Source organism: Bos grunniens, chromosome 5 (assembly GCF_055505025.1).
Source record: "Bos grunniens cultivar Pamir isolate PY7600 chromosome 5, Bosgru_T2T1.0, whole genome shotgun sequence".
NCBI classification, from domain to species: domain Eukaryota; kingdom Metazoa; phylum Chordata; class Mammalia; order Artiodactyla; family Bovidae; genus Bos; species Bos grunniens.
This window is the reverse complement of record NC_141169.1, coordinates 10,981,178-10,997,782: the sequence shown is the minus strand read 5'-3', so window position 1 is coordinate 10,997,782 and position 16,605 is coordinate 10,981,178. Positions and strand designations below refer to the sequence as shown.

General features: G+C 35.5%; 2 protein-coding genes and 1 non-coding gene across 14 annotated transcripts in view; 2 read left to right on the top strand and 1 right to left on the bottom strand.

Moving 5' to 3' along the window:
- PTPRQ (protein tyrosine phosphatase receptor type Q) overlaps positions 1 to 16,605 on the bottom strand; it is a 295,980-nt gene that overhangs the window by 17,556 nt on the left and 261,819 nt on the right. For all 11 annotated transcript variants that reach the window (XM_086398851.1, XM_086398846.1, XM_086398848.1 and 8 more), the window contains exons 54-56: positions 15,738 to 15,819; positions 12,643 to 12,733; positions 7,265 to 7,341 (exon numbers count right to left, since the gene is read on the bottom strand). In XM_086398851.1, coding sequence (XP_086254977.1) covers positions 7,265 to 7,341; positions 12,643 to 12,733; positions 15,738 to 15,819 — 250 coding nt within the window. The remainder of the gene's footprint in view (positions 1 to 7,264; positions 7,342 to 12,642; positions 12,734 to 15,737; positions 15,820 to 16,605) is intronic.
- LIN7A (lin-7 cell polarity scaffold A) overlaps positions 1 to 16,605 on the top strand; it is a 322,471-nt gene that overhangs the window by 273,340 nt on the left and 32,526 nt on the right. The gene's annotated exons all lie outside the window — the stretch shown is intronic.
- On the top strand, positions 4,291 to 4,395 carry LOC147371315 (U6 spliceosomal RNA). Its single transcript, XR_015165020.1, has one exon. It is a non-coding gene; the product is annotated as a U6 spliceosomal RNA (small nuclear RNA).

Sequence of the window (16,605 nt, the reverse complement as noted above, 5' to 3'; positions counted from 1 at the left end):
GGTTTTTACTCTGGGTGATACAGAAAGCCATTGAAAGATTCTGAACATATATATAGAGTTAATATAACTCTATTAACACATAAAGTGTGTTAAATAGTTCCACTCTAGTTTCTATACAACAAGCTGATAGTGGTATAAAAAGGGAAAGGAGGGTGAGTAGTTGGAATATTTCAACAATCCAACCAAGGAATGCAGTTTGGGTGACAGGAGTGGGTATTGTGAGAAGTAATAAAATCTGGTGTATTTTGAAGACAGAGCCAAGAGAATTTGCTTATGGATTAGATCTATGGGTACAAGAAAGATAGGAGTCAGTAATGATTCCAAATGAAGATGGGGAAAAAAAAAAACTTCAGTATGAGCGTACTTTAAAAAATTTGTTTAATTAAAATCTAGTTGATTTACAGGGTTGTGTTTCTGGTGTGAAGCAAAGTGATTCAGTTATACATGTATAATATATATTCTTTTTTGTTACAGTTTATTGCAGTTTATGGAAAATCATTCCCTGTGCTATGCAGTAGAGTTTGTTGTTTTATTTATATAGTACATTGTATCTGCTAATCTCAAAGCCCTAATTTATCCTTCCCCACCCACTTTCCCCTTAGATAACCATAAATTTGTTTTCTATGTCTGTGGGTCTATTTCTGTTTTGTAACTAAGTTCATTTGTATCATATTTTAAGTTACACATATAAGTAATATCACATGGTATTTCTCTTTCTGAGAAATTCTACTTAGTGTGACAATATCTAGGTCCATCCATGTTGCTGCAAATATCATATTTCATTCTTTTTTATGGCCAATATTCTGTGTGTACTTATATATACACACATATATACCATATATGTGATAAATAAATACACACTCATCACATCTCCTTTATCCATTCCTCGACCAGTGGACAGTGAACACTGGGGTGCATTTATCCTTTCAAATTCGAGTTTTCTCCAGATACATGCTCAGGATTGGGATTTCTGGATCATTTTGTAACTCTAATTTAACTCTAGTCTTAAGGAGGCTCCATACTGTTTTCCGTACTGGCTGTACTAATTTACATTCCCACCAACAGTGTAGGCAGGTAGGTTCCTTTTTCCCCACACCTAGCATAAGCGGACTTAAAAGGAAAATCAAGAATTCACAATGGACATATTAAACTTGAAATCCTATTTGGATATTCAAGTGGGAACATCATCATGGCAATTGGGTATATGAGTTTGGAGTTCAGAAAGAAGTCCAAATAGAAACATAATTTTAAAGTAGTCAGCGAATAGATCTTACTTAAAAATCACAAGAATGGTTGAGATCATCAAGGAAATGAGTTTGAAAAGAAGCAGCAAATTCAAGGAATGGGCTCTAGATAATTTCAGTGTTTGGTAGTCAAGGAGATAAGAGAGAATCAGAGAGACTGAGATGAAAGAGTCAAAGCTGTAGATGGAAAATCAAGGGAATGTTGTCCTAAAAGCCGAATGAAGAAATTGTCTTAAGGGTGAGGACAATTAAGTGTAATTTATCAATTTATAAAATATGTCTCCTAGTCATTTGCATTTCCCTGTTTCAGGGATCCGACATCCTTTGGTACTATAATCTATCAGAGTAGATCAGATTTGATGTTTCTGATATGATTATGGCTCATATGCATCATAGCCTTTAATCTTCAGTCTAACTATAGTAAAAGCTATCCTCAAATTGAAGTAATTTCAGGCATCTTAGGTTGACAGGGGAGATAATTTGGGTTAGCAGGTTGGAGTCTTCCTCTTGTCTCATTACATAATGTTCTTGTTCACTCTCTTGAAAACATTTCTAAACTCACTTGTACAACTATTGGCTATTTACAAGGATGCAGTATTTATTTTCCTCTCTACCTCTCTCCCACGATCCATCCTTAATCAAAAATTTCCAGCTTCTCGTTGACTCCTAGCTTTAGGAGTATAATTCCCAAGAACAGCCAAGGCCCGAGAGGTAAACAAATAGTAATCTAATTACAGATCCTGGCCTGGTGTTTCCTAGTTTCAAAGCACAACTTCAGACCACCTACTGGTATTCCCTTTTCCCTTCTTCAGATTTCATTTCTTCCCCCCATCTAAACACTACTTATCTTGCTTTCTTCTCTCGCTCTATAGTTCTTCTCCCTTTTTCCTCTAGCATCCAAAGAAATAGGAATCTAGAATCCACTTGTAGATGGCCTCTATCTTTGGCTTCTGGAGCAAGTGTTCATGAACTTTCACTTGGAGGTGCCATGGAAAAAAACCGGGGAGTGGGGAGAAGCTGCGGTGTCCTTCACTCTGAGAAGTCTTTACTGTTTGTGAAGTGAAGACTGCCTAACCTTGGGGATGGAAAAGTGAGAGGCCACTACAGTATTATGAGTTTATTTCCAACTTCTCCCGACATCCCAGACAAAGGAGATTGCCCTGAAAGTAAAAGCAATAAGCATACTGCCCACTTTAATACTGAAAGTGAAAGTGAAGTCGCTCACTCGTGTCCGACTCTTAGCGACCCCATGGACTACAGCCCACGAGGCCCTCCGTCCATGGGATTTTCCAGGCAAGAGTACTGGAGTGGGGTGCCATTGCCTTCTCCGTTAACAGCAGCTAGGCATATTATATTTACTTCGAGCTGGTATACTTGGTGACAGCCTTAGTGCCCTCGGACACGGCGTGCTTGGCCAGCTCCCCAGGTGGCAGCAAGTGCACGGCGGTCTGGATCTCCCTGGAACTTGCCTTAATGTAAAGTGCTTTCCATCCGCACCTGCTTACTATGCAGCTCAGTAAGGATGATGCATATCATTACATGTGGGTCATGGTGACTTTGTTGTAAGGTTTATTACATTACAACATCACTTGACCACAGAAGAATGTGTATATTCTGTATATATTCAGGCTTAGTTTATTGTTCATTCTGCAGTATCTTCCTATTATGATTGTCTCCCGATAACTGGTAATATTTAGAGGGAACACTGGGACTTCATTAATATTCCTTTGTTTATGTAGAGGGAACACTGGGGGTTCATTAATATTCCTTTGTTTATGTAATCTGTGTGGCTCAGTTATACCTCCTAAAACTGTCTGGTTGCCTTCCTAATCATGTTCATATCCTATACTGTCATCCCATAGCTAGATGAACCTTTTACGCTATGAAGTATTCATTTGTGTCTACTTAATTGGTAGATAAGAGTCGAACCAAAAAGCCTCTTGATGAAAGTGAAAGAGGAGAGTGAAAAAGTTGGCTTAAAGCTAAACATTCAGAAAACTAAGATCATGGCATCTGATCCCATCACTTCATCAGAAATAGGTGGGGAAACAGTGTCAGACTTTATTTTTTGGGGCTCCAAAATCACTGCAGATGGTGACTGCAGCCATGAAATTAAAAGACGCTTACTCCTTGGAAGGAAAGTTATGACCAACCTAGATAGCATATTCAAAAGCAGAGACATTACTTTGCCGACAAAGGTCCGTCTAGTCAAGGCTATGGTTTTTCTGGTAGTCATGTATGGATGTGAGAGTTGGACTGTGAAGAAAGCTGAGTGCTGAAGAATTGATGCTTTTGCACTGTGGTGTTGGAGAAGACTCTTGAGAGTCCTTGGACTGCAAAAAGATCCAACTAGTCCATTCTAAAGGAGATCAGCCCTGGGATTTCTTTGGAAGGAATGATGCTAAAGCTGAAACTCCAGTACTTTGGCCACCTCATGCGAAGAGTTGACTCATTGGAAAATACTCTGATGCTGGGAGGGATTGGGGGCAGGAGGAGAAGGGGACGACAGAGGATGAGATGGCTGGATGGCATCACTGACTCTATGGACATGAGTTTGAGTGAACTCCGGGAGTTGGTGATGGACAGGGAGGCCTGGCGTGCTGCGATTCATGGGGTCTCAAAGAGTCGGACATGACTGAGCGACTGAACTGAACTGATAATTGTCATTTTGGAGTAATTACTAACCAAAGTAAAATTTGGAATGAATGAATTCTTTTCCCTCTTAACAGAGGCTTGTGGGGAGTGGGACACAGGACAGGTTATGTTTGATGTTGGGGAAAGGATGGAGCAATACAGAAGCAGAGCCCCAGTGGGACCAAATAAAATGGCAGGCCTAGGTGAGAAGATGATGAATAAGAAAAAAATTTTTTTTAAATGGGAGTATGGGCAGTATAGGAAAGCTTCAGGTATCTGTAGAATCATAATGAGAACCATAGTTAACCTTGCTACCTATTAGAATTGAAGTAGGTACTTCACCACCACTGAAGATTTAAGAGTACACATCTTGTTTTTAAAAAAACTGTATCTGCTTGCTTCGGCAGCACATATACTATAAGCAAGCACATACACTAAACTTGGAAAGATACAGAGAAGATTAGCGTGGGTGCTGCACAGGAATGACAGGCAAATTCATGAAGTGTTTGTATTTATATTTGATCAAATTATGCATACAGTTCTTTCTAGAAGAGGTGGCTTATTAACAGTGAAGAAGATTGCTATATTACAGTTATAAGAATAGCGTTAGGTATTTTAGGTTTTCTTTTTTTTTTAATTTTATTTTATTTTTAAACTTTACAATATTGTATTAGTTTTGCCAAATATCGAAATGAATCCGCCACAGGTATACATGTGTTCCCCATCCTGAACCCTCCTCCCTCCTCCCTCCCCATACCATCCCTCTGGGTCGTCCCAGTGCACCAGCCCCAAGCATCCAGTATTCTGCATCGAACCTAGACTGGCAACTCGTTTCATACCTGATATTATACATGTTTCAATGCCATTCTCCCAAATCTTCCCATCCTCTCCCTCTCCAACAGAGTCCATAAGACTGTTCTATACATCAGTGTCTCTTTTGCTGTCTCGTACACGGGGTTATTGTTACCATCTTTCTAAATTCCATATATATGCGTTAGTATACTGTATTGGTGTTTTTCTTTCTGGCTTACTTCACTCTGTATAATAGGCTCCAGTTTCATCCACCTCATTAGAACTGATTCAAATGTATTCTTTTTAATGGCTGAGTAATACTCCATTGTGTATATGTACCACTGATTTCTTATCCATTCATCTGCTGATTGACATCTAGGTTGCTTCCATGTCCTGGCTATTATAAACAGTGCTGTGATGAACATTGGGGTACACGTGTCTCTTTCCCTTCTGGTTTCCTCAGTGTGTATGCCCAGCAGTGGGATTGCTGGATCATAAGGCAGTTCTATTTCCAGTTTTTTAAGGAATCTCCACACTGTTCTCCATAGTGGCTGTACTAGTTTGCATTCCCACCAACAGTGTAAGAGGATTCCCTTTTCTCCACACCCTCTCCAGCATTTATTGCTTGTAGACTTTTGGATCGCAGTCATTCTGACTGGCGTGAAATGGTACCTCATAGTGGTTTTGATTTGCATTTCTCTGATAATGAGTGATGTTGAGCATCTTTTCATGTGTTTGTTAGCCATCTGTATGTCTTCTTTGGAGAAATGTCTATTTAGTTCTTTGGCCCATTTTTTGATTGGGTCATTTATTTTTCTGGAGTTGAGCTGTAGGAGTTGTTTGTATATTTTTGAGATTAGTTGTTTGTCAGTTGCTTCATTTGCTATTATTTTCTCCCATTCTGAAGGCTGCCTTTTCACCTTGCTAATAGTTTCCTTTGATGTGCAGAAGCTTTTAAGGTTAATTAGGTCCCATTTGTTTATTTTTGCTTTTATTTCCAATATTCTGGGAGGTGGGTCATAGAGGATCCTGCTGTGATGTATGTCAGAGAGTGTTTTGCGTATGTTCTCCTCTAGGAGTTTTATAGTTTCTGGTCTTACGTTTAGATCTTTAATCCATTTTGAGTTTATTTTTGTGTATGGTGTTAGAAAGTGTTCTAGTTTCATTCTTTTACAAGTGGTTGACCAGATTTCCCAGCACCACTTGTTAAAGAGATTGTCTTTAATCCATTGTATATTCTTGCCTCCTTTGTCAAAGATAAGGTGTCCATAGGTGCGTGGATTTACCTCTGGGCTTTCTATTTTGTTCCATTGATCTGTATTTCTGTCTTTGTGCCAGTACCATAGCCATCAGTGGGGTAGTTTAGAATCCCAGGGATCAGGATGGAGGATCAGTAATCATTTTTTTTTTTTTTTCTTTTAACAATAAAACGTCTTCAAACTTTTTGCCTCAACGTCTGGCCCAGGCCTGCCATTTCATTTGGTCCCACTGGGGCTTTGCTTACGTGTTGCTCCATCCTTTCCTTTCCCATCTAGAGAAGAGTTCATTTTCTTAACTCAAACTAGTTAAATATTCTGGGTGAACCAAGTCACTGATTTGCCTATTACCTTTTAGAAAAGTTGTCATTTTGTTAAGATACTGTACTTATTATTAATCTGAATTTGCATTGACTATGTTTTAGTGTATTTGTACATGGTGAACTCAGTTTCTGAAATTAAGCTTTTTATTTGTAATTTTCTAAAAACAAACCACAACTGTATATTTGATTAGTTCAGAGATAGAATCATCTGCCTTAGGGAGGAAGTAGGTGATCTGTGCCAAGGGAGGGTAATCTCTAATTATCAGTAGTTTTTCAGAAAGATTTTCTAAGTGACTGGATTAAATAACCACAGGAGCAATTCCTCCTCTGAGATTTCATGGTTGTGTCAACCCAAGTGGAGGTCTTGGGTGCATATAAGGTTTCTGTGTTCCTAAGATAGCGGTGAGCATTGAGAGAGCAAGAGTCATGGAGAAGAAGCTCCTTGGAACACTCTGGTTGTGTTCCATTTTTGATCTTATGTGGCAAGCATTTATTATCTGTGATGTTTATCACAGTTTACCCCACATTGGTTCACTTAAGATATGTTTATTGAGTGGCTGCAAAAGAGTACACGTTATCTAAGTAACAGAGGGTGGAAAGAACATGACATCATAGTCCCCTTGAGGGACTGAAAATCTCGAAGGGAAGAACAGCACAATGGGTTTTTATATAATATGGACATGACTATCCATTTGACTAATTTTCTTTGAAAAATTGGCTGACCTTAAAGGATCTTCTGACAAACACTGGAAACAGTGGACAGTCCAGGGGATATGTAGTTTGAAGTTGGACATCTGCTGCTTATTAGCGAAATGATTGTTGGGTAAATTGCAATCTCTATTTGGAGCTTCCACTTCCCCATGTATAAAACATCGTATATATACTTAATGTTGTATGGAACTGGTACATTAAATCTATACAGGTTGTAATGAATTTCTTGTTTTCAGTAGTTGGAAGAGTAACATTATTGCAGTATTCATGTTTTATAAAAAATGTATATAAAATAGCAACTTACAGAAACATAGCTGGCATTAATATAATCTGATCCTGGAATACTAGCATCAGCTATCAGCTTCACTCTGTTATTGTTATCTAGAAGGAAAGATAAGATATTAATATTAATTTACTTTTTAAATTACCATTACTTTTTTCTATAAAATACAAAGAAGTTTCTGATATTTGAAAATTACAGATGGCTGTAAAATTTTAAAGTAGAAGTTCTCTCTTATTCCATATTTCCACAACCTAAAGACAATGACTATTAATATGTTCTCATATTTATTCCCAGGATTTTCTATACATAGTCATATAAAATTAACCACAAATGGGGTGCTAGTCCCTCTATTCTGCAAAAAATTTTATTTAACTATATCTTTCCATGTTAGTGCAAATAATAATATCTTTTGGGTTGGCCATAAAGTTTGCTCAAATTTGCCCATAACATGTTATGGAAAAGCCTGAACAAATACCTTTACCGATCTAATAGTTCATTACTTTAAAAGATCGTATAGTATTTCATTGTGAATATAACATACTTATTTAGCTCTTCAGGATGATTGAAAATCATATCATTTTGTTATTGTAAAATGCTGAATAAATAACTGAAATTTTGCATATCTGTTGGAGTCTATTTGTAGAATACATTACCAGCAGTAAAATCCCCAAATCATATTGTGCTTCTCAAATTTTGAAAGACTGATGAATTGTTCTCAAATTATATCAGTTCACTCTGAACAAAAGTGTTTGAACAGTTTGAACACCACCATGAGATACTATTTAAACATTTTAATTTATGACCTTCTGAGAGATACAGATTGATTTAGTATTTGTTTTGATTGCCTTAACTATGAGTGAAAGTGAGCTTCTTTGCTTGTGTATTGGCCATTTTAAATATCTTTTCTGTAATTGCCTTTTCATATTATACTATTTTAATTTTTTTAAAATATTTTTATACTAAAAATGTTACATGTATTGAAAATTTTTTTGTCATTTGTCTTTGACTCACTTAATTTATCTGTTAGCTATCTTGCCATACGTAAAATTTATATGTATTGTAGTCAAAGTTCTCATTTTTCACTGTGGCTTTCTGCGTGATACATACAAAAGGCTTTGTCACACCAATATTCTTCACGGATTCATTCATAGTGTCTTCCAGAGCTTTAATAGGTTTTATTGCTTGTTTTAAATATTTTGATTTTTGATCCATTGGGCTTCTTTTATTTGGGGACAGAATGAGGGAAAATCTATGTTTTATTGTTTGTTGCCATTTAGAACAATAAACAGTGCACCCTTACCCCTTATTCAAAATACCACTGTATCATACACTGGTTTTCTCTGTGTTTAGGTCTGTTTCTGGAGTTCTTTAATTTAGATGCCTATTCTTTCTTTCACACCAAACTTTGAATTACTGTTATTTAGACTGTTTTACAGTCTAGCAAAATTAGATAACCGTTTTCCCATTATTTTTCTTCAAAGAAAAGTATCAAAAATTATTTTTCCCTGAGAATCTTTGCCAAATTGGTATTATAGTTGAAATGTCCAGTGCTAACTTTCACGAGACAAAGAAATGATACAAAGTTATCTGTCACTAAATTCTTCTGAGGTTTTAAAACAAACCTTCCTGGGAAGGCAGTGAGCAGTGGAGCAAAAATGGGAAAGTGGGTTTGAGTGGGAATGCAGACGCTCTGCCTATCTGCCGTTTATGGCCCTGGGCGAATTGTTTCCCTTCTCTGTTTCTTTGTTACCTCAGCTATAACATATAGTTATAATATTTATTTTGTAGAATCCTCTGAGGAAGACATGAAAGTTTATAAAACGTATAGCTCTGTATGGAACACAGAACACACTCTCAAGTTCTTAGAATTAAGCACATGTTATATGTTAAATGACTTTGCTGTATTTTTAAGTTAAGTATAATGACCCAACCAATGTGTTTGAATCCAAAGAAGGGGGATCATTCAAGCAGATTACGCAAACCATTTCTGTCCCAAAGATTTTGAATTTTGTATGATGTTCCAATCTTAATGACGCTGTGGCCAGTCATGCAACTAAGAAAGGGAAGCCATCAGTTTTCTATTCACTAAATATCTGAGTGAACTATCCGAGTCAACTGAACTGAGTCAACAGCAAGCTAAACTTTTCTTCATGGTGTTGGAACGCTTCTCAAGGTCACAGTGTCCTGTCAAACAGAGATTTGGAAATCTCTTCTGCACACATTTGCTGCTAATTCTAGTATCTTAAAGCCCTGTAAGCTAATATGTTCTAAAATGCACTGTGATATTTGAAATCCTTCTTTCTACATTACTCAGGGGAAACAGTGGATCTCTCTTAGCTGGCTCAAGCTAAAATTCAGACTCGACTAAAATGAATTCATTCTCTATGGGAGAAAAAAAACATCTCTTCAACTTTATGGCTTCTCTGCAAACACAATGGGAGAATATATTAGTTTAAGTATTGCATTTTCTCTGTGTGTGTATGTGTCATGGTGGGAGGGAGCTGGGATCATATGGGTCTGTTTGCCCGTATGAGAGGATGTGAGTTTACAGCTTGTCTTCCGACCCAGATTAGGGAAGTAGGTTTGTTGTCTCCAGACCATAGACCCTAAGGGCTTGTAACTAAATTTTAGTCACCCAGAAACTTAGAGGCTTTTAAAAATAAGCAATTTACTGATTACTAACAACCATAAGAACTAATACTGATTGAGAGCTTCCTGTGTTCTATATTGGGTAAAGTGATTTACATGATTATTTTATCTAATCCTTAAAGTTATGCGGTCGACATTACTAAATAATATCCAGCAACTAAAGTAGTTGTTAGGTAAACAGAAACGCAACCCAGGAAGTTTGATTAGAGCCCACGTTTTTAGTCATTTTACTATACAGCAAGTAGTATGTACTAGTTGAATTAATAAATTCTTAATAAAATTATTGAAAAGTATAAAATTATGCCTAATAAAATTATTTCTTATAGAACTTCCAGTTCTTTAAGAGGACAGTTAAGAAAAAACTTTACCCCCAAAACCCATTAAAGGATATCGGATGTGGATGTAGAATATTATTTGAAAAATTACTAAGTTTTCTTTACTGAAATCAAGAAAAAACAGAAAATAATTGGATATTATCCCTTTGGCTCTAGAAAAGGTGGAAAAAAATGTATGCAATGCTTATGATATTCCCAAACATCCTTGATTTACAGTTATTTATTGTCTTAGCCATCACTAGTTATTTTTGTCTTAGCCTCAGATATTGGGATTGTCTTACTCCTCAGTTCTCCTTATTTTAAGGATGTTTGTTTAGTTATATTCTCCTTATGCTGTAAGTGCTAGCAAGCTAGCACTGTATGACTTTAATGGCCATTATGTGAACCCAGAAAATAATGCACTGAAATCTTAACAACAAAAGATCAAAATGTTACATATAAAAAATCTCACATACCAAATTTTTATATATTTAAAGTCAGATATGCTTCCATCTTTGGAAATAAGCTAGATATGTTTCATCTACCTATATATAATGATATACAGTGATATACATTACTTTAGCCGCATACACTATTGTAAATAAATATTAAATATTCTAGATATGTTTCATCTACCTATATATAATGATATACAGTGATATACATTACTTTAGCCGCATACACTATTGTAAATAAATATTAAATATTCTAGATATGTTTCATCTACCTATATATAATGATATACAGTGATACACATTACTTTAGCCGCATACACTATTGTAAATAAATATTAAATATTCTAGATATGTTTCATCTACCTATATATAATGATATACAGTGATATACTTTAGCCGCATACACTATTGTAAATAAATATTAAATATTCTAGATATGTTTCATCTACCTATATATAATGATATACAGTGATATACATTACTTTAGCCGCATACACTATTGTAAATAAATATTAAATATTCCATAGTAACTGTCCTTCAATCAGACAGTTTGATTGTATATTTATTTTCACAGGATATCATTAAGCATGAAGCAGAGAATCTGAAGGAAATTTAGATATGGATGAATATAAAAACCTGAGACTTTCCATCTCTCTTAATCTTAGGATGTATCCCATCCAGGTTAACTCTTTAAAAGGGAAAACAAAGTGACTTATTAAGAAAGGTCATGCCAGAGGAATTTAGGGATGTAATACTAACATTCCTTATTTCCTACAAAGATGCCTTATTTGTCAACTTACTCTTAAAGCCATTTACCTATGATTTGTTTTGTTCCGGGAAGGATTTTAGGTGATTAAAGCTATTTGTATTTTCATCCTTTTCTAATTCTTGGGAATTAACAGATTCCATTAGGTTACTGACTTCTAGATCATGTTTCCCTAAATTTGTTTACTTCATGCCTCAGTTATCCTCTAGTTCTAGAATAACACAATATGGTCCATTTTTGGGGGGAACTATCCATATCCTTATGATTTTACCTTCTGTGATTACATATTTCTCAAAGTCTGTATCTTTCTAGACAGAAGAGTTCAATTTTTATATGTATGGAATTTTCCCCAATACAGTTTTGAAAAGGCATAGAACATAGAAAAATATATATACACTAACTCTAAAATTAGGAATATTTTAAAACTCTAGACTTTGAAACAATATTGACAGCATTTCAGAACTTAACATATCACCTTTTAATTTTATAATATAAAAATGTATTGAATCAGAATATACTTAGTAGGATAACATGTTGAAAAATATAGCAAACACAGCATTTAAAGAGGAATGCTATGTTTTTTCTTTCATATTACTACTAATTCTTACATCAATAATATGGTTTACTTTTTCCACATCAGTATACACATTCGTTTTAATGACATTTAAGGACATAATAACAGCGTGGCATGTACTACGGTTTCTTACAGATTGAAAAATGTTGACTGTGGTAAAGCATAAGCCTGTTTCCTTTGTAAAAACCAACCCTGGTAATCACACATTTACTCTGATCTTCAACAAATATTTTGCAATGCACTTTTTTATATTCCTTTACAAAGCACTGCCATGCTCTTAAGGAAAGTAATGCGCACAGTTACACATGAACTTTCTCTCTTCATTTGAGAACTAGGTCTATAGGAAGATATGAGAGAGGTTTGTTCCTGGGGTTAAATTACAAAGCTCAGAAAGTACTGGGGCTATAGTTTCTTACACCTGCATGAATAAACCTTGTGTGAACAAGCTGAAACCCACGTTCATTAACTTTAGTCAATATTAACAAAGCCAAAGAAATACAATTTATAAGTTGCTGCTAATAAAATGCATTATTATAATTCAATTAATATGTAACACATATTTAAGAAGAATGCTAAAGTGCATTTTGTGCTCATTTGAAAAGCTTTCAGTATCTAAAAGCAGAAACAGTATGTACACATACATGGTTTTATGTTTGGAAAGCGGTTTTTTGCTCTGTTCCAAGGCAGATCAGCATCAGTTGAAGAGAGATCCTGAAGAAATTTTGGTAATTCCTGTGGATTGAAGTCATTGCAAAGTTTAGATTTATTTCAGAAGTCAACACGAAGTTCCACTTAGTAAAAGACTATTCTAAGTCATTTTATTTTTAAAATGAAAACACTTCTCATAACTGCAGAAGTGAGGTCAAGTGAACAGTAAAGAACTTAGATGAACTTACACTGAAAATACCCTGCATAGAGCTGGTCCTCTGGGCTCCTGCTTTCTCTGGCATGATTTCTCTCCTCTGTCAAGTCTGAGGTGCGGCAACCATGTTAGCGACTCCCTTCATACTTTACTGATGGTTTCATCAAATATTCCCTGTGTATTATTTAATATTTCAACATCTACTTAGTAGGGGAAGGGAGTTGGTGATTTATTTTTTGTTTTTTCTCCTTGGGCAGTGTGATTTCATGCCTATTAATTGGTACAACATTGGTCAGTTTGAGAAGATGCCAAAGGTCAATTCCTGTTCTCAGTGGGCATTGTTAAATCGATAACAGAATGCAAAGGTGTGATTAAGAAATATCAGACACTGAGGGAGTGTCAAGGAGCTCTGTTATTGATATTTTGGTGGAAAATGATGATATCCGTTGATCATTTAAAAAGCTGTGCAAGAAAATAGGTTATTTTATCGAGCTGATGATTTACATTTATGAAATTTATAGTTTTCCATATTAGATATGTCTCAGTTTACCAGATTCCCTTAAAAGTGCTAAAACTGGGGGGTTTGCAATTTCTCAGCATTGTTAAAAATTATTGTTTTTATTGGATAATTTTCCCTTCTTCCCTTATTTTTCCTCCGAGAATTCTGGACAGTCTTTTGCATGTATGTGTGTTAGAGAAGAGGGACAAGGTTAAGCATCTGAATTCTGGTGTTCTGGCACCAAAGGCTTCAAAAAATTTTTAACCAATTGAGGAATCCTAGAACAGCTTCCTTGTGTTAGGTTTTGAGATTATATATCAGCATGTTTATATGAGGCAAATAGAGGGGAAAAGAAAGGTGAATTGGAATCACCTTCTATTGTGTGTTTACAGAAGTTTCCATTTATAGATTGAAATGACTCTGGCCTTGATAATCAATATTCAGTTACCAGGTCGATTGTTTGGTTAGTAATATTACACTCAGTGGCCTTCTTATCAGGGCACATGGGGCTTCAACCAACCCTCCTTAATACTTAGCTCTTTCTCCTTCTGTTTCTGCTTGTTAGTGGATCACAGCTGAGTGAGACTGTTTTGCATCCTTACGCTTTTGCATTCCCTCTTTCTCTCTAGAATACCTTTTCCGCTTTCTCTACTCATTGGACTACTGCTCTGTCTTAAAGTTCATCTGGCCGGTCACTTTTTTGTAAAGTCTTTTCTGATTGCTCTGCAGACAGAGTTGAGGCTCACTTCTTTCTGCATATCTCTATCAGGACTCTGTATTTGTGATTTCTTAGACACGTCTGCAGTTCTTATCATAAATATGAACTTCTTTATGGTAGAAATCATCATTGTAATAGCAAATGCTTATTGTGCCAGCCACTGTTCTTAGTATTACACATCGTTCAATCAGTTTAGTATTCACAACTCAGTAAGATAGGTACAGATGGAGGACACTGAAGAACAGAGAGTTTAGGTCACCTAGCTATCAAATGCTGAATTGACATATATCAGTGCAAATAGGAGCTTATTGATATTTAAGGTGTAAGTGAATATGACCTGAGTTACAAGGTTTATCAAATATATGCATCAAAGATGCATTTGTTAAAAAGTTTTGCTTTATAAATTGACACAGCAGTAGGATTGAAAGCAATTAAAAAAAGGCATGTCCTTACATATTTATATATATTTACTTAGTATATACACACAACATATATAAAACCCAAGTACTTAAAACCATGATCTCCAAAACAGTTAAACCTCAGTATATGTGAAAATGTTATTGCTAATAAAACTTTTCAGATACTCAGTCATGTATGATGGAACTATATTTGCTACATTCTAATGAAACTACCCTTTGGTTCCTGAAAACTTGAAAGCTCTTGCTGTATAAATGCTATGAAGAGTTTTATGGTACCACTGATTTTGTTAAGTCCAGATCAATATTTAAGAAGCATAACCAAAAAGCTGTAGGAAATACCATTAATCTTCTCACATTTTTGTTATTACTCCCTGAGAGACTGAAATATTACAGTCCTGAATTATCCAAGCCAATTGTTTGAGTTTTGTTCACACACTAAAACGTTCATGAAAAAACAGTAATATTTGGTAACATTTAGAAATCTGTTTTTATTTTTCTCATACAAAATAAGTCAGGAAAGGGGCTCACAGATTTTAAGATAGCTTGTAGATCTAAGACACGCCTTACGTTTTTAATGTAATTTCAATTTTGTAGATATATAAAATGCTAAAAGCAATAAAATTAATGTTCTAACTTTCAAATAGTCTTAAAGTGACAAGTTCTTAACTTCATATGTTCTCTTTAATGTGATAGAGCACTTATTCCATGATTTAAAAATAAGCACAGGTGTTATTTATCTATTTTTGTACAGTTCTAAAAAACGTTGTTTTTTATAATTTCTGGAAACATCAAATTCTGTTCTCAGGCTCTTCTATACCACTAACATAAACTAAGCAGGCAAATATGAAATGAACTTATTTAGTTTCTAAATATAAAAGTTATTGAAATATATGGTACCACCCAAACCTTGCACACACACAAAAACCAATGCGTCCAGCATTCTAGGGTTGCTTCTACATCTGGGTGATGAGCAGAGAGCAAATGGGGCCGGGTTGCCCTTGCCGGGGGAAGTCTGAGGAGCAGCACCTTTTCCTGACACAGTAGGTGAATAATTCTGTTCAGGTTGCACCAGAGGCTGCTCAGTGTAGTGTTACTATCCAAACAATCAACCTGGTAATTGGGTATTGATTATCACGGCCAGAGTCCTGCATGGCCTTGCAAGCTTAAACGGGACATGAAATGTGACACATGAAACGACTGGAGGTCTGGCAATGTTGTGACAACTGCTGGAAACATACCGAAAATTCCTCTTGAAACTTTAGGTTGTTGTTTGTGCAAAGCTCTTCAACATGTTGCAGGAAGGATTTCTTGCTTATCGGCCTCCAAGCAAAGAAAGGTATAAAATGGAGTTAGGTTAGGTTCAGTTCTTTCCCTTTAATCTGCCTTTATAGTTGACCAGTTAAGAGGACACAGGACATTTCAAAACCACACAGCCCTTTAAAGTCACCCTGTCATATTTACAAAATTAGCTTTCCCTCTTTGAGTTCACTTTCCCTGTATTTCATGGTACAGAAATCCTTCAAATTTTAAGTGACTTTAAATGAATGATTGCACATTTTAATGAAGAAAGTTTTTCAAGTAAATGTAAGGGCATAAAGTTATCATTGAATCCTAATGCATATAATACCTCTTTGTCATACAGAGAACATTTTATACATTACAAGGTTTTAGAAGATATAAAATATTGCAGTGACCTCATTCTCATAATGACATGGTTTCTAAACCCTAAGGAGTTTAGATATCCCTGTATTACTTCCCAAGCTAAAATACAGACATGCAGGCTTCACCCCAGAGAGAGAGAAAGCATTTCTCCAGTTACCATGCAATTAGTCATGCTTTTATGATTTATATCCAGCTTGGAGGTTTTTCTACCAAACATACAAAAAAGGAACCACACATTAAGATTCATTGAATCAGGGAATCTAGAGTTGGTATTCAAAAAGAAGAAAAGATACTTAACAAACTTACTTGATGGATTTTCTATAACTAAGTAACCTGCAACAGAGATTGTGTTAAACGCATTATGAGTTGAGGATACAGCTCTTGAGTTCTGGATTAAAATTAGAAAAACATGGTAAACCAGCAATTATAACATGCTATACCTTT